At 55.5% G+C, this 22,291-nt stretch overlaps 7 protein-coding genes across 7 annotated transcripts; 5 read left to right on the top strand and 2 right to left on the bottom strand.

Annotated features, from left to right (window-relative positions):
* Positions 1-524: 524 nt before the first annotated feature.
* CDEST_13778 (Putative Ion transport domain, voltage-dependent channel domain superfamily) lies at positions 525-2,068 on the bottom strand. The gene is made up of 2 exons (XM_062929934.1): positions 1,131-2,068; positions 525-1,077 (listed from the first exon to the last, which is right to left on the bottom strand). Exons 1-2 carry the CDS (start codon positions 1,472-1,474, stop codon positions 828-830), a joined length of 594 nt encoding a protein of 197 aa, XP_062785985.1. The 5' UTR covers positions 1,475-2,068; the 3' UTR covers positions 525-827.
* Positions 2,069-3,093: 1,025 nt separating this feature from the next.
* On the top strand, positions 3,094-4,884 carry CDEST_13777 (Putative RNA recognition motif domain, nucleotide-binding alpha-beta plait domain superfamily). The gene is made up of 4 exons (XM_062929933.1): positions 3,094-3,228; positions 3,407-3,548; positions 3,618-3,874; positions 3,951-4,884. Exons 2-4 carry the CDS (start codon positions 3,444-3,446, stop codon positions 4,198-4,200), a joined length of 612 nt encoding a protein of 203 aa, XP_062785984.1. The 5' UTR covers positions 3,094-3,228; positions 3,407-3,443; the 3' UTR covers positions 4,201-4,884.
* Positions 4,885-6,114: 1,230 nt separating this feature from the next.
* CDEST_13776 (Putative E3 ubiquitin-protein ligase, SMURF1 type) lies at positions 6,115-11,000 on the top strand. The gene is made up of 7 exons (XM_062929932.1): positions 6,115-7,567; positions 7,683-7,708; positions 7,768-7,806; positions 7,860-7,965; positions 8,029-8,162; positions 8,240-10,247; positions 10,304-11,000. Exons 1-7 carry the CDS (start codon positions 7,533-7,535, stop codon positions 10,401-10,403), a joined length of 2,448 nt encoding a protein of 815 aa, XP_062785983.1. The 5' UTR covers positions 6,115-7,532; the 3' UTR covers positions 10,404-11,000.
* A 774-nt stretch (positions 11,001-11,774) lies between these two features.
* On the bottom strand, positions 11,775-12,767 carry CDEST_13775 (Putative NADH:ubiquinone oxidoreductase-like, 20kDa subunit; the record flags this gene model as incomplete). Its single annotated transcript, XM_062929931.1, has 3 exons — positions 11,775-12,225; positions 12,352-12,526; positions 12,725-12,767. 3 exons carry the CDS (start codon positions 12,765-12,767, stop codon positions 11,775-11,777), a joined length of 669 nt encoding a protein of 222 aa, XP_062785982.1.
* Positions 12,768-14,284: 1,517 nt separating this feature from the next.
* CDEST_13774 (Putative glycosyl transferase CAP10 domain-containing protein) lies at positions 14,285-16,928 on the top strand. The gene has a single exon (XM_062929930.1). The coding sequence runs from the start codon at positions 14,700-14,702 to the stop codon at positions 16,617-16,619; it is 1,920 nt and encodes a 639-aa protein (XP_062785981.1). The 5' UTR covers positions 14,285-14,699; the 3' UTR covers positions 16,620-16,928.
* A 522-nt stretch (positions 16,929-17,450) lies between these two features.
* On the top strand, positions 17,451-18,182 carry CDEST_13773 (uncharacterized protein). The gene is made up of 2 exons (XM_062929929.1): positions 17,451-17,653; positions 17,716-18,182. The coding sequence occupies exons 1-2, from the start codon at positions 17,468-17,470 to the stop codon at positions 18,154-18,156; spliced, it is 627 nt and encodes a 208-aa protein (XP_062785980.1). The 5' UTR covers positions 17,451-17,467; the 3' UTR covers positions 18,157-18,182.
* A 1,557-nt stretch (positions 18,183-19,739) lies between these two features.
* Positions 19,740-22,166, top strand: CDEST_13772 (Putative major facilitator superfamily, MFS transporter superfamily). The gene is made up of 4 exons (XM_062929928.1): positions 19,740-20,314; positions 20,395-20,813; positions 20,899-21,054; positions 21,138-22,166. Exons 1-4 carry the CDS (start codon positions 19,999-20,001, stop codon positions 22,086-22,088), a joined length of 1,842 nt encoding a protein of 613 aa, XP_062785979.1. The 5' UTR covers positions 19,740-19,998; the 3' UTR covers positions 22,089-22,166.
* The last annotated feature ends 125 nt before the right edge of the window (positions 22,167-22,291 follow it).

Genomic DNA, 22,291 nt, shown 5'->3' with positions numbered 1-22,291 from the left:
TCGTATACAGCGTCGCAGATGCCATGGTGTCTGATGCTATTCTGGTCCTCTGAACGGGGTGTCCGCTGATGCACCCCCCCATTATCTATCTAGCTAGGCAGGAGGGGTGGCGGGGTCGAGAGGAGGACGGCAACCTCGAGACGTTGTCTCACACCAACCAACCCAATAACTGCGTCGCTGCATAGCATCTGCATCAAGAGAAGCAGAGCAGTAATACGAGGTGCAGTAGCAGGTCGGCGCGGCTGGTGTTGCATCACGTCTTGTTCTATGGGCGACGTATCATCATCCCTCCGGTACCTCCCCTGTTGTTTCTGCCACCGAGTTCGGCCGAGACCCCCAACTGAAGCTAACAAAATTAAACATCGAATCTTTTCGGACCCCAGATTTGACCCGTCTTGCCTGCTGTAGTTCGTGTCTGGCCAGGAAGCTGATGATAACCCCATTGGTCTCTTCGATTAGCCCACGCATCAAGGATGGCTGCGTGTTCTCCGCATCTGCGAAGGTTGAAACCTGGCTTCGTACGAGGGGCAATCAAGTTGTCGCGGCATTATTCCTCACGGGGGGGGGGGGTTCGTTTTATTTTCCATCGCAGTAGATGCTGCATCCCAACAAAGATAATCTCCATTTGCCCGGACAATGCTGCCGACGTTCTCAGGAAGAAAAAGAAAGAAGAGAGTGTGGAATACGACAGCCACAACGCCCAACCGACCACCTGCCCGTTCTTTATGCCGAATCGGCTCATATTCAAGGGCCCATTCGCCCATTCCTCGACGGGTATCGATCATCACATGAAGCGCGCCACCGTCAATGCTACACCCAGTCCCGAATCACCGCCTCATCAGTTGTTTCTTCACCTCCTCATTTTCTCGCTTGAGGGCCGCCAGTTGTTCCTCGAGTCCTTCCATTCGCTCCACTGCGCCCATGCTCATTTCCTCCACCACTTTGACGAACCTAAACAAACGGAAGATGATGACAAGGGACGCAATTTCCTCCACGATGCCGTGGGAGAGCACATCGACGATGAAGCTCGCTACGATGATTATGCTGTCGAGCACGTGGAACCACTCGGTGAAGTATCTATCATAGAAGAGTCAGATTTGTCGAGTGCAGGCTTCCAAAGTTCACCTCACCTCCACCCAAAAGCTATCACACAGAGAATCAGCTCCGCTAAGAATACGCAGCTGAACACAAGACCAGCGAGGGTAAGACCCTGCCGCGTGGTCTTTACCCAGGTTTCGTCTTCCCGCTTCATATCGCAGGCGACGAGCTCCACAAAGATATTGGTCATGAGCGTCGCAACGTCCAGGGACACGAGAGCGAGGACGGCGTAATGCTTCTTCCGGGACGCGAGGACGTCCTTCAGACTGGTCCGCGACTGGCTGAACTGTCGCCTGATGGGTGTCGGTCGTCTGTTCTCGCGGAAGCCCGAGAAGGACCATAGTAGAGGCGTAATGGATTCATCGTCGGACACCATGGCTGCTCGGAGCGCCGACCATAGAAAGAGGCACGAGATGACAAGCAAGGGCGGTGATTTGAGATGCGTGGTACACGAAATGTAGTGCTCTCCGGATGCGAACGTGAGCGATCGCAGCCTATTCTAGCGAAAGCCTCTCATGCGCAGTGAGTTGACACGGGAAGGGAAGAGAGCAAAAAGGAACTAAAATCTGAGGCCAAGAAAATGGCCGGCAATCCGGCGATGCGGTGCTGAAGCGGTGCACCCTCAGCGACGTCACACGTGGACTTTGAGCGACAGGCGCATAACGCGGATCAGGTCACAAAAACCGGCGGTAATGCTGATGCTGACTAAGACCCAACACCACCTCCTTGGCGACTCGCGGACGAACGCTCCAATCCGGGAGAACTCCATGTACAGAGATTGTGAGTGCCTACAGGCGCCCATCCGACTGACAGCTCCGGCCGGTCGGCGACAATGTTTTTTCAATGTCGGACTTCGGGCCCGGGTGGATCACGGGGGCTGTCGGAAGGATTCAGAGCCTCGGGGAAATTAGTCCTGCGTTCCCATGGTCGCGATCGACCCGGTAAATTAGCAGGCAGGGCTGAGCGGTGGTCCGACGCTCGATTTTCCATACATACGTGCTCCCCCGCTATGATAACACAGGTGGAAATTTGTAATGTAACCTGGGCAAGGTTGACGCATGACGTAGCTTTCGGATATTGAGCCCAATATATCAAACTTGAGTCCGGCCGGTGCTCAGAAAGATATCGAGATGTGTTACCCACCAAACAAACTCATTTAGGATGGTGATTTCCGCGTTGTGAGACAGCACCCTCAGGCAAGGCAAAGGAGAAAAGGACTCACCCAGAAACCGCATGGTATTTGAAGCCAATCAATTCACTACGTGATGTAGGTGGCTGCGTCCCTTAATGGTGGAGGAGTTTGCAAGAAGAGCACATTCCAGTCAAATTAGCTACAGTAAACTCGAAAGGCTTCAGCCAGCGCCACCGGGACAACTACTTACATTCCAGAACTGGGTAGGCGTTTCTTTTCATTGGAGTTGAGGAACCTACGTCTTGGCAGAGAAACAGCATTTGAACCCGCTCTCCAGCTTGGCGACGTAGGCATACTTAAGGCGTGCTTCAAACATTGAGAGACAGTGCAATAAAACCATCCTGCCTAGCCTGTCTCAACCAATAAGCATTGAGGGTTTTGCGCGCCCTGAACCAGAGAGGTTCAAATCATGGCGTCCCTACACGGTTGGTTAGAACACAATATATGTATTTGTATTGCTGCCGGACTTCTGGAAGGGTTCACTGTGGGCAGGAACGGCAGCTCCGCAACCCCGCTAGATAAGGTAGGTAGGTGTACTGCGCTTCTTGTCGGAGGCTGAACTAGGCTTTTCTAGGATTCCATCTGTCCAGGATTTTACCAGCTTCATCTTAACATCGCAAGAAATACAATCCATCTTTTGCTGTACCGATGGTTTCGCAGCTCGTCCACCCTCCGCGTTGCATCCCGCACTGACCAAGACGGAGCTTTCTTTTGGCAACCACGAAAAGCTGAAGGTCAAGAGCTCTTATCTCTTATCGCAAGACTCCGGCTAAACTGTGGATCTTCTCCCTGCCCATTTTTGGCACCGCAACTGTTGGATACCTTTGACATTACTTTACATCTCCATCAGCTAGCTACGTCCGTCCTGTTCTCTGCACACGCTGCAACATCAACATAGCGCAGGGCAATAAATAACCTGTCAAGCAATCTTTACAGTTGTAAGTATTCTCCCCCTTGCCCCAGAATGCTCTTTGGTGATGTGGGCGGCCTCCAGCTAGGGAGCCCCATCTCAAGGCCGTGGCCGCCTTGAAAAGGGCGCGTCTGTCGGCCTTGTCGCGCCATCCGTTCTGCCAGCTCCCAGTACTGGTCGCTGACAACCGTTGTTTCTCTCTACAGACCAGCACATCAATACAGGATTGCCCAAAATCACATCATGGCGGATGTCAAGCCCGAAAACACCCCTGTGGAAGACCACAACCCTGAGCACAACGACAGCAATGAGAACAACAGCGTCGGCGAGGAAGACGGCCACGATGAGGTGCGCTCAAGAGCCTTTCTCCGCCATTGGCTTCGCAGATAAGAGGAGGTAACTGACAGCACATCGTAGGAGGAGATATCTGCGATGAAGAGACGGGTAGCCGAGATGGAAGAGGAGGCAGCCAAACTGCGCGAGATGCAAGCCAGCCTCGACCAGCAGAGTCGGGAGCTGTCGGAGAACAAGGAGGACATCGACAGCCGCAGTATTTTTGTCGGCAACGTCGACTACTCCGCCTCGCCTGAAGAGATCCAGGCTCACTTCCAGAGCTGCGGCTCGATCAACCGAGTTACCATCTTATTGGACAAGTTTACTGGACAGCCGAAAGGGTAGGCTGTTCTTCTACCCCTATGCACAGAGCTGTCTATAGGCTGGAGCCGAGACTGACACGTTTTTGCGATCCAGATACGCTTACGTCGAGTTTACCGAGCCGAGTCTCGTCGCCCAGGCCCTCGTCCTCAACGAGAGTGTCTTTAAGGGCCGCAACATCAAGGTCGTCCCCAAGCGCACCAACGTCCCCGGCATGTCTCGCGGTCGCGGACGTGGTGGCGCGCGCGGAGGTCGCGGCGGTTTCGGCCGCGGCGGCTTCCCCCCTCGAGGTGGCTACCGTGGAGGCTACCGTGGCCGAGGAAGAGGAGGATTCGCTCCCTATTAGGTATAGGCAGCATTCTGTTCCTCGTGGGCTCGGCCGGCGTCAAGTCAGGATTGGTCGGCGCGACACACTTTATCACTTCGATTGTAACATACAGGACCGGTAGGGGATGGGGAAAGCTTCGTTATGGCGTTCAGGAATAGGTCAGGCCCCAACACACACAATGTTGACGAAATGCTACTCTCACATTGCAAGGCGTGACGTAGTGCAGTGCTCGTTTCATCTTCTTCAATTGGTATTCGCAATGGGAAGTGATCGATGCCGAGATATGGTGCTATTCCACAGACAACAACACTGTTGATCGAGCTTGGAGGAGAATTGCTATGCCTGAGCCTACACGTTCAGTTCATCTTTGGTTGGTTGGTTGGTTGCAGGTAGTCTAGATGGTGAAAGCGACATAGTCTATGTGTTTATCGACGTTTTTGTTTTTCGACATCAAGTCGACAAGACACGACACCGGAGCAAACGTCGCATATCGAGCCAGATGATACGTCATGGGCACATCAATTGACAAGTCATGTGAATAAAATCCGTATGGTCGGGACAGGCAAGCCTAGCGGTGCCGGTGTCCCGCGGGAGACCCACGACGTCGCCCGATCTGAGCGTAAAAAAGTTGCCACCCCTGGACGCCGACATTCTGAAAGCTCCCTCCGCCAGCTGACACACGGAAGTACCTATCCCCCCTGCCAGGGCCCATGGGGGAGGGGCCTCAAAAGAAGCAGGTGCTGCACAGGAGGACTACTCTGAGGAGCAATAGCTCAGAGGGAATGAGAAGGAGAGAGAGGCAGATGGAAGAAGGTGCCCATTTCACATCGAGGTTTGGACGGGATGAGATTGCAGAGTGGCGTATCCGCGGCACGTGCCCCATGTAGTACGTCGACGGCAAGCGCCTCAGGGAGGTGAACAGGTGCTCATTGGGCTGGGCTCTGGTGTTATTTATGGCATGGCATCCTACGGCGGTCCTAGTTTGCTTGGAGGTGGGATGTGGGATGTGGGATTGGGATTGTTGGTGTGGCTGGTTGGTTGCAGCGTTGGCAAGGGTGTGCGAGGGAACGGACTGGACGTGCCGAGCACCATTCAATGCCTAGGGCCTCAGGCATGTTGGCATGGAGTAGTGACAATATGTGTTGGTGGTTCCGTGAAGGACGAGCAGAAGAGAAACACACAGAGGGGGCTGTGGCGCATGAGGTTCCAGGATTGAGGAGGGGGTGGGATGAGACGAGGAACAATGCGCCGTTTCTAGTTCTTCGTGTTCTCTTCGCTTTGCATTTTCGGACGACTTCGTTCTTGCTGATTCATCTGTTGACCATGACATGAAGAATCCATGTTTTTGAAATCTTTGCATCTACTTCCGCGGTGGAATGATAAATGATGACGGAGCAAAAGAAAGAAGAGAAAAAAAGGTGTACTGCAGCAACAGTGACCTTGGACAGGGGGCGACGATATTGCCAAAATCGCCACAAAGAGGATTATGTAAAGTAGAGTGTCTGCTCATGCAATCGCTTGGTCAGGTTCTAGATCTCTCTGGAGTCCTGACGGCCCGAACTGAGGGGCCTCCCAAGCATGTCCTCCCCCACCTCCTCTGGGCTCCAGTTGTTAGCATGGCGGGCGCCGTCAGGGTACAGGTCAGGTCGGTAGGGTCCGTACCGAGTGACGGCCACCGGGCAGGTCAGCAGAGGGCACGTTAGACTCGGAGACCAGGAGCTTTGCGACGGTCGGTCGTGGGCATCCGAAACGCCATCGGGTAACAGTGTTTGGGAACCGGAGGCCTGTCACGGACGGCCTTCTCTTCTGCCCTGTTCCGTCCCGAGGTGCTTTGTTTTGATTTCCCCCTGCTTTTGCTTGGTACCTGCCTAGGCTGACCCTTTATCTGGCTTGTCGAGGTGCGTTTAGAAGCGGAAACGAGTTGAAGTGTGGCCACCTGTTGAGTATCAACCTCTGCAGGTCCTTACCATGACTATATCCCTATCGTAGTAACTAAGTAGGTGCGATAGGCTCCTTCAAGGTCACAGGACCACACAGCAAACCAACACTGAGCTGACCGGTGTCTATCTCGCTGCTGTACCCGATCTCTGATCAGTTAACTCTTCCGTAAAACACACCATCCTTCCGTCGTTCTCATGTTGCCTGCGATGCTGTATCCGTGTTTGGCCGGGTCGGATTGGATAGTTAGAGGTACTTAAGTCCAAGGCACCAGGGATCGTTGCAACTTGTCTGATGAGTGCCTTTACCCGCTTCCCCTGAGGTACCCCGCAGTGACCTTCCGGCCCCGCCAGTTGCTAACAGGACGCTACCGGACCTGGGCTCTCGCTGTCAGCACCTCCCTAAAATCCACCGTAGGAGTCAAGCGACTGAGACTGACTGCTGTCACTACTGCTGCGCCTGCCCCTGCTACTGCTGCTGCTGCTACCACTGCCTTCCTTGCCCGCCGAACTCATCAACGAGCGACAATCACAGAACAGGACTGAACCTTGCTCCCAAGGCCTGCAACCTGCTTACCCGCCACCTACTTCACCTCCTGCATCACGCCTAACAACCTTTAGGTATCTACCTCCCTTACCCACCAGCCTACCTAGATGCCCAGGCGCGCTGCTGTCTACCTATTCCAGCCAGTTCACTCGCTCACACGTACCGTTTGACAAGCGCTCAGACGGGGGAGGCGACTACCTTTTACCATACCAAAACATCAAGCTCGCACCATCCTGTCTTCTTCCATCAACACCCAACCCTCCAGGATCCCATCGAACCCACCGGTCGACCCTCTCTCTCCCTCTCTCTGTCCCCCCTCGCTCGCCGCTTGCCTCTCGCCGTTCGTCGAGAATCCCACAAACCCTCTCTCCTTCATCGCTGGTTCAATTCGATCCGGCCTGTAGCATCCTTTACCCTCCCGCATTCCGTGCTTCTTAGCCTTGCTCGGCCTTCCCGTCCGCCGCGTCACCTTATCACCCACCGTCGCCGCACCCACCCCCCGAGCGAGGGAACTCCAAGGGCCCCCAAAAGCCCAAGCCCACTTGGCTCGTCGAAGCGGGGGGCTTTCTGCACCACACAGTAAAGCACAGCCTCAGCTCTGCCTTTCGCCATCACTTCTTGTCGTCCTCAACGCCAATTCGGCCTACCTGATCTCATATCAGCAGACACCGTCCTCTGCTTGTCGCCGCTGCATCCCGTCGTCGCCGAAGCATCCCTTTTCGCCGTAACCTGCGACCGGTCTTTCCCAAACACTTTGGCCGAATCCTCCCCAACCTCTCATTTGTTCCAGGAACAAACCACCTTCTTCTGAGCACGACAGATATTTTGGGAGTCGATACCGTTGTCGCTGGCTATCCTGCGACGAAATGAGTTCCTCCCGCAATGATGCCGGGCAGCCCAAGTAAGTTTTGCCGTCCATCCTGTTTCTCTCTTTGGATTTCTAGTAGCCGCATCATGCCGACCCGATGGGCCATCGGTGCCGAATGAACCACATCGCTAACCGCGTCGTTCCCCAGCCGCAAGCCCAACCTTCGAGTTACGAGTTCGTCATCTCCACGCTGTCTTCACGCGCATCGTCAATAGTCACTAACTTCGTTTCAGTCATCGCCGCAGATGGCCTGTACAAGCGAGATGTCTTCCGTACGTTGTTTCCAATCCTCCACTCACCTGGCGCCTCGGTTAACCTTGCTCAGGCTTCCCGGATCCCTTCGCCGTCATCACTGTCAACGGAGACCAAACCAAAACCACGACGGCCCAGAAGCGGACACTGAACCCGTACTGGAATGAAAGCTTTGACCTGTGAGCAGTCATCCTTTGTGTGTCTCTCGCCTTGATGTCAAGATGCTGACAAACTCCCCACAGCAACGTAAACGAGGATACCATCCTAGCCGTCCAGGTATTTGATCAGAAGAAGTTCAAAAAGAAGGACCAAGGTTTCTTGGGCGTCATCAACGTCCGAATCGGCGATGTCATTGAGTTGGCACCAGACGCTGATGGTAACAATGCCCCGCTGCAACTGAACGACCCATCGCCTTCCTTTCGGACATGGCTGACCTTTGATCCCGCTGCACAGACCAGATGCTCACGCGAGACCTCAAGAAGTCGACCGACAACCTAGTAGTGCACGGAAAGCTGATAATCAACTTGTCGACGAACCTCACCACACCCGCTCGGGCCGGACAGGCCTCGTCTAGCCGACCCTCACTCGCTCCACCGGCGCAAGGTTCTAGCATTTCGACATTATCGGCCCCGACGGCTGACGCTAGGCCGGGTTCTGCGATGGGTGTTCCTAATGGCGGCCCGACACCCGGGTCCCAGGTTAATCTCCCGCACAGGCCGGCCAGCATGACCTCAAATGGGCCTCCTCCGTCTGCCAACGGCGCAGCAGCTCCTGCACGCCAGTCCAGCACCCTCAGTCCCTTTGAAGATGCCCAAGGCCGATTGCCAGCTGGCTGGGAACGCCGAGAGGATAATCTGGGCCGTACATACTATGTCGATCACAACACCAGAACCACCAGCTGGAACAGGCCAACCGTTGCCGGAGCTGTGGAACAGAGGAACGACCGCGAGGCAGCGACCCAAGTGGAGCGCCAGAGACATCAGAACCGAACCCTTCCCGAGGACCGAACCGGTGCAAACTCGCCGACTTTGCAAGCCCAGCAAGCGGCCGCTGCTCAGAATGCTCAAAACTCCACGATGATGCATACTGGAGCGACGAGTCCGGGCACTGGCGAGCTGCCGCCTGGGTGGGAACAGAGATGGACCCCGGAGGGTCGCCCGTATTTCGTGGACCACAACACTCGGACGACCACCTGGGTCGATCCCCGTCGGCAACAATACATCCGTATGTATGGCGGGCAAAACAACCAGAACGGGACGATCCAGCAGCAGCCCGTATCGCAGCTGGGACCTTTACCAAGCGGCTGGGAGATGCGCCTGACAAACACCGCCAGAGTGTACTTCGTGGATCACAATACGAAGACCACCACGTGGGACGACCCTCGCTTGCCCTCCTCCCTGGATCAGAACGTGCCGCAGTACAAGCGAGACTTCAGGAGGAAGCTCATCTACTTCCGCTCGCAACCCGCGATGCGCATTCTTTCTGGACAATGCCACATCAAAGTCCGGCGTTCCCATATCTTCGAGGACTCGTTTGCAGAAATTACTCGGCAATCTGCCACTGATTTGAAGAAGCGACTCATGATCAAGTTTGACGGTGAGGATGGTCTTGACTACGGCGGTCTTTCCAGAGAGTTCTTCTTTTTGCTCTCCCACGAAATGTTCAACCCCTTCTACTGCCTATTCGAATACTCTGCCCACGACAACTACACCCTCCAGATCAATCCCCACTCCGGAATCAACCCCGAGCATTTGAACTACTTCAAGTTCATCGGCCGCGTTGTGGGTCTGGCCATTTTCCACCGTCGTTTCCTTGACGCCTTTTTCATCGGTGCTTTGTACAAGATGATACTTGGCAAGTCGGTCGTCCTGGCTGACATGGAGGGTGTCGACGCCGACTTCCACCGATCTCTGCAGTGGATGTTGGACAACGACATCTCTGGAGGAATTCTCGAGCAGACGTTCTCTACGGAAGACGAGCGCTTTGGCGTCATGACTGTCGAGGATCTCATCCCCGGTGGTCGTGATATTGATGTGACAAATGAGAACAAGAAGGAGTACGTCGACCTGATGGTCAAGTGGAGAATCGAGAAGCGTATTGCAGAGCAGTTCCAGGCCTTCAAGGACGGCTTCCACGAGCTCATTCCTCAGGACCTGGTCAATGTTTTCGACGAACGCGAGCTTGAGCTGCTCATTGGTGGTATTGCCGAGATCGACGTTGACGACTGGAAGAAACATACCGACTACCGTGGTTACACTGAGTCGGACGAGGTTATTCAATTCTTCTGGCAGACGATCAGGTCATGGGACGGAGAACAGAAGTCGCGTTTGCTCCAGTTCGCCACGGGCACTTCTCGTATCCCCGTCAACGGGTTCAAGGATCTTCAGGGCAGTGACGGACCGAGAAGGTTCACAATTGAGAAGGCGGGCGAGATCAACAACCTTCCCAAGGCTCACACATGGTAAGTTTCCATCTTGGAGCTTCTCGGAAGCGCCCACAAACTGATCCCTTTTCTAGTTTCAACCGTTTGGACCTGCCGCCATACAAAAGTCTCGAAATGCTGCAGCAGAAGCTCACCATTGCCGTTGAGGAGACCATGGGCTTCGGTCAAGAATAGACGTCCCATCGATCACATCAACCACCCTTGACGCTTCTGCGTGGCAGAAGCACGACCAGGACCTGTGCCACCTTCACATAGTGGCCATGTCTCATTCTGAGTCGAGGCCTGCGTGTCAGATATGGTGCCCACTTTACGTTGAAAGATGGGGCCAGACCTCGAACCTTGTTGGCGTGGAAATTTGCAGCATCAAATTCATTCGGATGTTTGGCGTGCGGTAGGGCTCCTTGGAATAAACCTCTGTTTCTCCTTTCTATATGCGGAGGCTTGTGGGAAGTGATGACGAGACGAAGCGATTCGAGCCGAAAAGCGGCCAAGTACGAGCAGAGAGTAGCGACGGAAGGACCAGCCGTGTTGTACCAAAAAACTCCTTGGGTGCGGCGAGGTTGTATCGAGAACTAGACGTCTGCGATGTGAGTCGTAGCCAGGAGGGATTAATAGCGGTCTGAAGAGAAGACACCAAACGACTTGAGTCTTTCAAGGACAAGAAACAGGAGGACTATCCATGGATTGAAGGGCGCATTTGATTGTAACGGGCATCACAACTCCAGTGCGGAATCCGCATCAGACATAGTTTATTTTATTTTATATACACACATACCTCACTAGGGAGCATCCGTGTTTGTGATGTACTTTACGGAGCTCTTCTCCTCGGGAGGCGGAGGGGTTCCTATGCCATAGCAAATGGCTCAGAGATGGCAACCCAGATGCATATGGATTGCCTCGCTTCTCAACTACTGCACAGTCAGTTTCTCGTGCTTTTCGGTGGTTGGCGTTCTGAGCTAGTTGGTCACATTAGTTATTTGTTTGCTTGTTTCTGGCGGGCAAAATTGCCGTCACGAGACCAAAAAAAAAAAAAGATCATGCCCCATTGTCCAATTACAACCTTCCAACTTGATGATTGAAAAGAATCATTAACGCAAATTCCAAAACACATGTCACGGTTTTTGAAACCCCCTCAAAGCCTGGCGCAGTGGGGGCGGAGGAGCCAAGATAAAATGGAAGCAAAACTTGTAATCTACAATCCATCGGCGATCGTCTACCGATGGATCCTCCGCATATGTACACACCAAGAGCACACACTCCAACCACACGCACATCCGCATACAAAAGAAAAGAAGCCCTGGCCTCCCGGAATCGGCCCCAGTGTGCCTGGTGTATCTCAGTCTCTTTCTCTGGGCCAGGCTTTTCACCTGCTAAGCCGCAAAAGGCGCCGCCCCCCTTAGAAACATACAACCAAGACAGCTCCTCCTCCCACAACACGGCGCCCGGGCTCTTTGCAAAGGAACGTCTTTCCCGTCGTCTTGTCTCCCCAGCCGCTTTTTCTTTTGTTGTGTCCACTGACAAAACAAATTTGGGGGGCGAAAGCGTTTACTTGCGGTACCACATGCGGGTGATCTTGGTGTTGCGCATCTTCCGCTGGAGCTGGAAGATGCCGTACATGAGGGCCTCGGAGGTCGGGGGGCATCCGGGGACGTAGACGTCGACGGGGACGACGCGGTCGCAACCGCGGACGACCGAGTACGAGTAGTGGTAGTAGCCGCCACCGTTGGCGCAAGAGCCCATGGAGACGACCCAGCGGGGCTCGGGCATCTGGTCGTAGACCTGGCGCAGGGCCGGGGCCATCTTGTTGGTGAGGGTACCGGCGACGATCATCACGTCCGACTGGCGAGGGGATGCACGGAAAATGATTCCGAGACGGTCCTGGTCGTAGCGAGGCGTGGAGAGGTGCATCATCTCGACGGCGCAGCAGGCGAGACCGAAGGTCATGGGCCAGAGGGAGGACTGACGAGCCCAGTTCGTTATTACGTCGAGGGAGGTGCTGTGAATTGGGAAGTTCAGGTGTTAGTCATATGGTCGTCGGAAAGGGTCGTTTGCCTTTTGATACGGATACGGAGAGTAGTGGGTTTGAGGCGTCTCCGCGTTGGAAGAGGGGGGGGAGTCGTACAGAGCATATTGCAAAACACCCTTGGTGCCCTCCTGGCTAGGAAGAGGGACCTCCCTGCGCTCCTTCTTGACGAGGCCGGTCGAGTGTGCAGCAGCGGGGCTGGCGTCCTTTCGCGCCGAGGAGGAGATGGAGGCGGCGGCGATTCTGAAGGGGATGACGGAGGCGGTCGGCTTCGCTACATGGGGGGCCAATTGAAGTCAGTCAACGTCCAGGCACATCAACACGACGACAGGGCCTCAATCGCAAGATTGAAGCTATTCCGTGTTTCGATTCGATGGTGGTGATGTTGGTGTATCGGGGTGGCGGACGGTTCCCGCGAGGGAGCCTCTTGCATTTCGGTTGCTCGGTAGACCGGGTTCGGGGGAGAGCTTACCTCGCAGGGCCATTGAGGCCGCTGTCCTCGTGGAGGAAAGCATCTTTGTCGTGTGCGGTATGGAGAACGTCGAGGTCTCTTTCGGGGAAGGAATCGGGTTTGATGGAGTGGAGAGGGTATATCGCGGGGGGTGGGAGGGAGCGGCGGCCGGCGACTCGAAGGGCGAAGGGGTCGGGGGGCGGACCTTTTTTGGCAGGATGGTTGACGTTGTCGATGGCGGTTGATGGTTTTCGCCTCTTTTCTCGCTAATTGCATTACGGGCCCTTTGATTGGCTGGCCGGCTGCTGGGATGGTCCGGAGGCTGTAGCATGTATTATGTAATCACATGGGGTAGTCGACATGTCGCCGTCATCTGGATGTCGTCGATGGCCATTGTTGGCAGTTCTCTTTTGATGGTTCTTCATACTGTGTATTCCGTCACAACGCTGGCTTGGGAAATGGGGATACCAGCCGGCCATGTCTAAGTTTTTCAACGGGCCATCTGAGATTTTGCTGGCTGTTCGTGACCGTCGGTCCTATAAAGGGTCAATTTCATGCTTTATTCTATCTTGCGTTCCCAGCATATCTCTCGGGGCAATTCCACGGCCACACGTCTGCGAGTGCTTTGTTGAATGACTTTGGGTTGTGTTCACCCTAACAGACTGCGAGTGGCGCACGTGGACGATGTATGCTAGATCAAGCCTGACTCCTTGCAGTTAGGATCTACAACAGCGGCCTCCCAGTTTTAGTTTAATACTCAAACAGTTCAAGGCCAAGTACATCTTCACGGCGATAAACTTGTCATGCCCCCTGCGTGTGCCATGCCCATCCTGACTGGCGGGTTGAAATTATTGAGTACGAATTTGCCTACGCCGCCGCGACGACTTCATTTTCTTATTCATCCAGATACGGGCATTGTTCACATAGACAAGATCTAATGACATGAACCGAGACCGGTGTCCAATGAAAAACTCCCAGCATAAAAAAGCAGGATTCGACGCCGCAAGGTCTGAGTTGTTAAACGACATTTGAGCGAGCAGTGCCTGTTGATAATGAGCATCGACAAAATCTACCATCGGACATGGGGGCGTACGTGCCTGGCGAGTCGCCGAAGGGTGTAGATGGAAATAAATCCTCCGTCTACCCAGGCGATTTGGTAGAACATGGCATTCACAAAACGGTGATGATTCGAATGTTTACTACGCTTGCGTCTACTAGGGATCAAGAAGAGACAGGGTTTTCCTGGGCTCGATTAGAGATGCTATATGATGGAGTCCACGTTCGGGTGGAATGTTTTGAGTTATAGTCTGAAGGCTGAGCACGAGGAACCGAAGTAGGAGAACAACAGAAACAGGCTTCTTAGCTAACAGCTTACGCGACTGGCGGACGAGTGGCCGAGGTTAACAAAGCAAGGAAGATTGGAGGCCGGAGTGACGGGGCCGTGCTGGGCCGGCCGGCCGGCCTGGACGGGAGAACCGCGCCGCTACCGAGGTGCCAACCAATGAATAGGACGTGCTTGAAGTAGGGGAATGGACCGAAAAGCTTTCTTGATTATTCCCAACCCAGCAGCAAACAACACGTCCAGTAATGCACTGGCAACAACCTGATGTTTTCTAAATGTTTGGGTGCTAAAAGTCTCAGACAATTGCGGTTCAAAGTGCACTCGGCTACGCTCAGTTAAAGTGGCTCGGCGCAATTCCCCCCACCACGCAAAATTGATCCCCACGTCAGTGAACCAGGGTGTATCCAGTCTCGTCGCATCGATGGGAAAGGGGGCTCCAGAGCCGCGTATCTCCTTTGCAAAAACCAGCCGTACGTACATGGCGTTGTCGCTTGAATGAGTTCTGCGGATTGTTGTCTTCGTGAATCCAACCCGTTTTCCATCCTCCTCGGTCTCATCATGGACAGAGAGTCGCAATTAAGACCTTACAGATGACCTGATCTCTTTCATCTTCGAGGGCTACTGAAGCGCGCGGGAAAAAAATTCACCATTGCGATGGCGTGGAAGACCAACCGTCCGCCGCCCAGCTCGGTCAAGCCCTTGCTCAAGGGCATGCTGGCGACCTTCATCTTGACCTTGGTGTTGACGAGCACCTACATGTACCGCGACACAATCAGCACCAAAGCCTCCCGAATCAAACTCACCGACGGCGCCGCCACCGACTACTTCAAGTACCCCTTCAACGCCAGCGACCCCGATGCGGACCCGATCGATTGGCTGATCCATGACGCGCGGACGAGGCAGGCAACGATACTCCAGAAACGGAGTCGTACTCTTCACAGTGCCGCCCAACGCTACCGAGAGCGACGGGGCAGACACCCGCCCCCGGGGTTCCAGGAATGGTTCCATCACGCCATGGAGACCGATGCGATAGTCGTCGAGGAGTTCTTCGACCGGATCCACGACGACATCAGACCGTTTTGGGCCCTCGACGCGAAGACGATCACGAAGCAGGCCAACGCCGGGGAACACGTCGTCAGGGTGCGCAACGGCACGGCGACGGGCGACGGGAACACGGAGGGCAAGGAGCCTTGGCTGGAGTTATGGACGGCGTTGGTTTCCGAGTTTGCGAAACATCTCCCGGACGTGGACATGCCCATCAACTACATGCAGGAGCCCAGGATACTGGTTCCGTGGGAGGATATGGAGAAGTACGTTGCGAAGGAAGGAAAGATAAGAAAGATGCCCACCAAGAACAAGGCCACGGCCGGTTTCCGAAGCCTGACGAGCGTCGATGCCGCCCGAGGCCAGCCTTACTCTAAGGGGTGGACAAGCGGCGACCGGCGCAAGTACTGGGATCTCGTGCGAGCGGCCTGCCCTTCGGATTCCCCAGCCAGAAACGTACCTGCGGCGACGGACCTATCCTTGCCGCCGACCTTGCCGTACTTGTGGACAGCACCGTTCGCTCGCCAGGGCTACGTACAGAACTTCAGCAGGTCCATGGACCCGTGTGTTCAGCCTCACCTGCGTTCGCTTCACGGCACCTTTGTCGAACCCCTGAACGTCAACACGACGAAGGATCTCGTTCCCCTTTTCGGGGGCTCGAAGCTCCGTGTCAACTCGGACATGCTCATCCCAGGCGCCATGTACCTCTCGGACGACCCGAGCTACACCGGCGGCGACAGTCACGGCCCCGCGTGGCCCGAGAAGCTCGACCGTCTCGTCTGGCGGGGCGTCGGGTCCGGGGGCCTCGCCCAGTCAGACAACTGGATGCACTTCCATCGCCAGCGCCTGGTGGAGATGCTCAACGGCACTACGGTGCGCGGCATGGAGGCCAACGACGTCCGGGCCATGACCTTCGACATGCCCCCCCTGGAACGCTACAACACCACGCGCCGCCGCGAGAGACGGCTCGGGGAGTTTCTGACTGGGTTCGCGGACGTGGGCTTCACGCACCTACTGTGCGGGCCCAGCCACGACCGACGCAAGGAATGCGAGTGGCTCGCGCCGCACCTGTCGGCGGTGAACGCAACGCCCATGGCGGAGCAGTTCTCGAGCAAGTTCCTCCCCGACGCGGACGGCTACAGCTTCAGCGGGCGGTTCAGGGCGTTCCTGCTGTCGACGAGCGTGCCGCTCAAGGCGACGGTGTACGCCGAGTGGCACGACGACCGCCTCACGCCGTGGCTGCACTTCGTGCCGCTGGACAACACCTTCCAGGACCTTTACGGCGTGCTGGACTTCTTCACTGACGGCGACGACGAGCCTGGGGGGTCGTGGGGCGTCGACAAGGTGCTGGGAAAGAGAAGCAAGGGCGACGACGCGGCAAGGTGGATCGCCGAGCAGGGCAAGGAATGGGCCGAGAAGGTGCTGCGGCGTGAGGACATGCGGCTGTACATCTGGAGGTTGCTGCTAGAGTTTGCGCGAGTCTGCGATGAACATCGGGACACGCTGGGCTACGTGGACGATCTTCCTTGAGTTTTGATTTTTTTTGTGTTTTGAGTTTCTTGTTGGGCTGTGGACATCACATCAGGTCCACGCGCCGGGATATACCATGGGATACGGCGTTTGGGGCTGCCAAAGTACGAGAAAGTTTTTTGTTTGCAATAATACTACATACAAGTATGTCCCGTCCCGTTCCGAGAGAGCGGCGGGATGACAATTACATGTACGGTAGTAGGGGAGGCGAGAACCTAGGTATGTATGTACAAAGTATGAATATTGACCGTTTCCTCCAACTATCTACGTAAGGCAGTGTAAGTGTAACCTCGCTATCGCAAAACCAATGGAGCTTATTGCCATATAGTTTAGCACTTTATCTCTGCAATCGTACCCTGACTGGCACGACGTCGTCCCGTCGTTGTTTTTTCGGCGAGCAATTCGCATTGCGCGCTTAACTCTTGCGGGAAGCCTATTTGGTCCCTCATGGTTTGGGAGACGGGCAATTCCATGACGACCCTGTTTAAGCTTCACGCCCCGCCCGCCAAGCCGACGGGGAAGTTATCGTGAAATTCGACGGAACTCTCCGTGGCTGGCTGGCGATCAAGGTCACCGTCCGCCGGTGGGCTTGAGAACTCTGCCGTCCGTGATTCAACGGGAGTCCCGGGAGCTTGCCGGGAAGCTTGGGTGGCTGTGGCTCTGCATCACAGTCGGCACTTCACCTACATGCCATCCGATAGCGAGGTAGTGCTTGCATGCCTGACCAGAGGCCCCAACGGCAAGGGAATCACACTTTTTGAGGAAGAGCAACATATAAGCAGCCCCTCCTCGCGCTCAAGACATCCACTCTTAAAATACAACAGGCTCCGGCTCAAGTCGCCATCGAGATGCATGTCTGCGCAATCCCTCCACAGCCGATAACCAGTGCCAACGGACCACTTCGGCCGGCCTCGTCCCCTGGTTGGCGTCGCTGGCAGCCAAGCAACAGACACAAGTCGAAGCTGCCCGTCTTTCTGGACAAGGCTCTGCCTACAGGACATGATGAACAAATGGCCCGCCCCGCCTCGCCAGTGGTTAGTGACTGCGTTTGAGCCAGATCCCACTCTCAATGATCTTGGTGCTTACTTGCTTCCAGACCATAATGCAAACCCCTCCTGAGGATGGGAAGAGCGCCTCCATAAGCAGTTCTGTGGAAGAGACGCAGATTGAGATAAAGTCGTACGTTGAAGAGGTCTCTGAGTTGGAGGTTAAGCCACTGCTTGGACACGACAAAAACCTCTCCCGACGCTCTACTGGAAGCTCCTTACGAAAGCGGTCATTGAAAGTCCGGCACAGACTCCGGCATCTCTTGCGTTTGCAAGACAACCGCGATGACTCGGAAGATCCTGAGAGTGGGGCGCCAACAGAGCTCTCCAAGAAGGCAAGCAAAGCGCAAAAGACAAAAGAGAAGGCCTCAGAGACGGAAGGTGGTGGACCAATGAACGACATAACTTATCACATTGCGACTGGCCTGTGTTGGTACATGCCGGCCCCGTTCGACATGATGCCGCCTGGATACCCTGTGAGGCTGTTTTAAAAGTCATCGTGCTTCATGCTGGAGTCGTTTGCTTTTTTTTTTTTCTTTGTCTTTTGGGAATGAAAAAAAAAAAAAAAAAGGATGACGAGGGCGAGTTGTCATCAAGGCGTTTCTAACTAGGATAATGAGGCGTTTGAAGGCCCAAGACTTGTTTGCAGTCTACCACATATTTCGTTAGCGAACCAGAACCATTATCAGCACATCTAAGGGCAATTGGGTGTGAGTGAGTGAGTGTGTGTGTGTGTGTATAAGCATCTTCTGAAATGAGAACTGGTAATTGTTTCTTTGGTGTTTGCTGCCATCTCCATCTTTCTTTTAACCCAGCACAAAGGATAAAGAAGGGACAACGGTATTAGAGGGGCTATAAAAGCACTTTGCCTCACAAAGCGTCTGTAATGCCAAAATTCCTTGGTAGTTGGTCTCAAGTCAACTATGGAATAATACATCATAGTATAGAACTCCAATCGTTCATTCTCAACTACCAAGTCTTAGGTGTCTTTCTTCCTCAAGCCTTAAGAAGGGAAGGTTCAACACCCAATCAAGCTCTTTATGGAAACAAGTCATTATTGCCTTCGTAGTGTGAACAAAGGCTGGGTGGTTTGTCTGCTAGGAGAAAATAGCTACCTGCCTGTCTTATTGACTGCTCCCTCCTGTCTGCTTCCCTTTTGAGCAGTTTAACTCCAGGTTCAACGAGCTCCTTGCCGCTTCTTTTTCTACACCTCCATCAACCATCTGATCATCCTGGTCCTATCATGTTTGGCGATTGTGATTCTGTACCTCAACCAGCCCGTACACACGCCACTGCCCATTGGAGCGCGATTACTCTGGGCATGACCACGGGAAGGCATGTACAAATTCGACAACATTCAGAAATCGGATAACTGGTTGCGAGACTGCCCTGCGCTAAAGGCACCTAACCGGTTCAACGGCGACTGACAAGGTATTTGTGGTACACATGCTTGGCAGTTGATGCTCAAACCAGGCAAGGAAACATTTTGCAGAGTGCAACATCCACAAACTGGCGGCAGCCTATTCATGGCGGCAAAGCCCGCGTCCGCTGAACCTTGTTTGGCCGGACATGGCTTCGCTGTAACTCTCCGTCAAGACACCCACAAGGGACGTATCGGGTGAATTACGCACAGGTGGTCAGGGTCGAGGACGACGCCAAGCCCATCTCCAAATCAGGTGAAGAATTCCCACCGGGACCAGAATACGATGGAAGGGATGCGGAGACCTCGACAACTAATGGAAAAACTGCGTGGTTTCGAAATCGGGATCAGCTTCAGAGCTGGAGGTGGTTTAGGTGAAGGGGAGGGAGAAGAAGGCCGGGAGCGATCGCCAGCCGTTAGCCGGCAAAAGCGGGGATGGGGCTGGTGCCACCCCGGGCGGGACCTTGCTGCCAGCCTGTCACTCTGACTCTGCTCACTGAACCGGGCCGTCTGACGTCTGAATCAAGCATGAGTAGAGCATGGGGGGGAGAAGGTGGGGGGAGGGAGAGCTTGAGCTCGATGATTACCAAGCTGCCGAAGTGAGTACAGTAAACCGACGTCAACTTGTGAGACACTGTTGTTTTCCATCTATCTACCTAAGCAGCTAGCATTCATTCACATGCACTTATGCTCATGTGACGAGGCACTAGGGTGAAGCTTCGAAAACTGCTCACCTCTTCTTTTTCCCCTACCTTTTTTTTTCTTTTTTTCTTTCTCTCTCGTCTCGTTCATAACCTCGGAAACTCGCAGCAGTTCCAACGCTGTCATTGAGAGAGTGCTAGGGCTGAATGGCAACGATATCGGCCCCCGACGCAAAGTCCGAAACAAGGGCATTCTGGCCGGACCATCCAGCATGGCGCATGAACGAACACCTCACCTACGGAACCGGCAGCACGTCGCCGACAACGAATCCAAGAGGGCAGATGAGGAGGCTCCGTTCGCCGATGCCACCGAGACGACGACGCTGCTCAACTCCGAGACCTCCCCTCGGACCCTCCGCAATGGGTCGTCAGCCGGCAGCCGCCGAGACCGGGGTTCGGGCCCCGACAAAGGCGACAGCGAAGACGACCAAGACGACGATGACGATGACGAAGGACCCAAGCAATCCATAAGCGCAACCCGCGCCGGGGTTCTCATGCTCAGCACCTGGGTCCTCATCTTCCTCCAAGGTGTGTTTTCTTCTTGTTTCGCTGTTCCTTGTCTGGTACCATGTAGCCCCAGTCCACTGAAAGACCGACACCGCGACCAGCGTCCAACACGTCGGGCATGACCATGACCCAGTCCGTCGTCGCCGAGGACCTTGAGGCCTACGCCGACGCCATGTGGTTCACGAGTTCCTACCTCATCAGCATGGCCTCCCTGGCGCCGCTGTTCGGCCGCCTGGCCACCATCTTCTCGCCCCGCAGCCTCGTGCTGCCCCTGGGCTGCTTCTTCGCCGCCGGCGGCGTCGTCACCTCACAGGCGCCCTCTTTCTGGGTCTTTCTCGCCGGCAGGATCCTGACGGGCATGGGCGGCGCCGGCATCATGACCCTGTCCGTCATCCTCGTCCTCGAGCTGGTCGGCAAGAGGAGGCGCGGCGTCTTCGTCGGCCTCGTGAACGCCGGCTTCACCATCGGCTTGTCGTTTGGCGCCGTCGTGTATGGGGCGCTGCTGCCCGTCATCGGATGGGTTTGTCTTGTCCCTCCCCTCATTCCCTTCCAGCCAAAGCCCTTGGAGGCAAAAAGAAGTAGCAATAAGCTGACATGGTCTGCAGAGGGCCCTGTTTGCCGTCCAGACGCCCCTTGGTCTGCTTGCAGGCCTCGGCGCCTTCTGGAGCATACCCAAGTCGTTCAGCTCGGACCACGAGACCAAAGGCAAGTCGGCCTTGCAGAAGCTGGCTCGCATCGACTATGCAGGTGCTGTCACGCTGGTATGTCCCCAATCTTCCTCCCCCCCTCAGTATCCCACCTCAAAACACCCACGCACACACAGAGCCCGAACTCACTTCTACAGGTACTGACCATCGTACTCTTCCTCTACGGCCTCTCGGGCGAAATCCAAACCCGATCCCTCGTTCTCTCAGCCCTCTCCCTCCTCCTCTTCATGCTCATCGAGTTCAGGCTCGCCGCGGACCCCATCATCCCCCTCTCCGTCCTCTCCTCCCGCGGCGTCCTCCTCTCGTGCACGGCCCAGCTCCTCTTCATGTCTATCCGCTGGACCCTGCTCTACTACGCGCCCATCTTCGTCCTCGCCGTGCGGGGCTACGCGCCAGCCGTCGCGGGCTCGATCCTGATCCCGACCAACGTCGGCTTCGGCTCCGGCGGGCTCATCGTCGGCTGGCTGCATGTCCGCCGCAACGGCGCCTTCTGGTCGCCCTCGGTCGTCAGCCTGACGTGCTTCGCGGCCACCATGTTCGGCCTCTCGTTCGTCGGCACCGCCGACTCGCCGGTCTGGGCCTTGATCCTGGCCGTCGTGCTCAACGGGCTCGCGACGGGCGCCACGTTGAACTACACCCTCGCGCACCTGCTGCACCTCAGCCGCCCGGAGGAGCACTTCGTCTCGACCTCGCTGCTCGGCACGTTCCGCGGGTTCGGCGGCAGCTTTGGCACCGCCATCGGCGGCGGCGTGTTCTACCGCATCCTGCGCTCCGGTCTGGTCGCCGGCTTTACCGAGCTCGACGGTGGGAGACTGTCCGAGGAGCGGCGGGAGCTTGTCACGAGGCTCATCGGCAGCCCCGCGCTCGTGTTCAACGGCGGGCTGGGCCCGGCCGAGCACGCCATCGCGGTGGAGAGGTACGCCAGCGCCTCCAGGGGCACGTGGCGGGCGGCGGCGGCGTTGGCGGTCGTCGCGATTGTGATCCAGGCGAGCACGGGATGGAGAGGCCCCACGGGTGGGAAGGAGGTGGACGACGATACAGAGGCGAGGGCGGCGTTGATGGAGAGCGAAGGCGCTGGAGAAGCTTGATTCAATGCAGGCGGGCTGGAACCGGCTGGATGGACTCTGGCATTTAAGTATAGGCATGCATGATAGGAGCATTGCATTGGGTTTAGGGGGGGGGGGGGTTGCATACGAACATCACTGTTCTTGTTCATTGGAATGTGGTATGGTAATACGGCATACGTATGGTAAACGCGTTTATTTGTACATCTACTTGAAATATATGGCAA

Source organism: Colletotrichum destructivum, chromosome 9 (genome assembly GCF_034447905.1).
Source record: "Colletotrichum destructivum chromosome 9, complete sequence".
NCBI lineage: Eukaryota > Fungi > Ascomycota > Sordariomycetes > Glomerellales > Glomerellaceae > Colletotrichum > Colletotrichum destructivum.
Note: the sequence above shows the minus strand (reverse complement) of the source record. Positions and strands in the feature narration are given on the sequence as shown.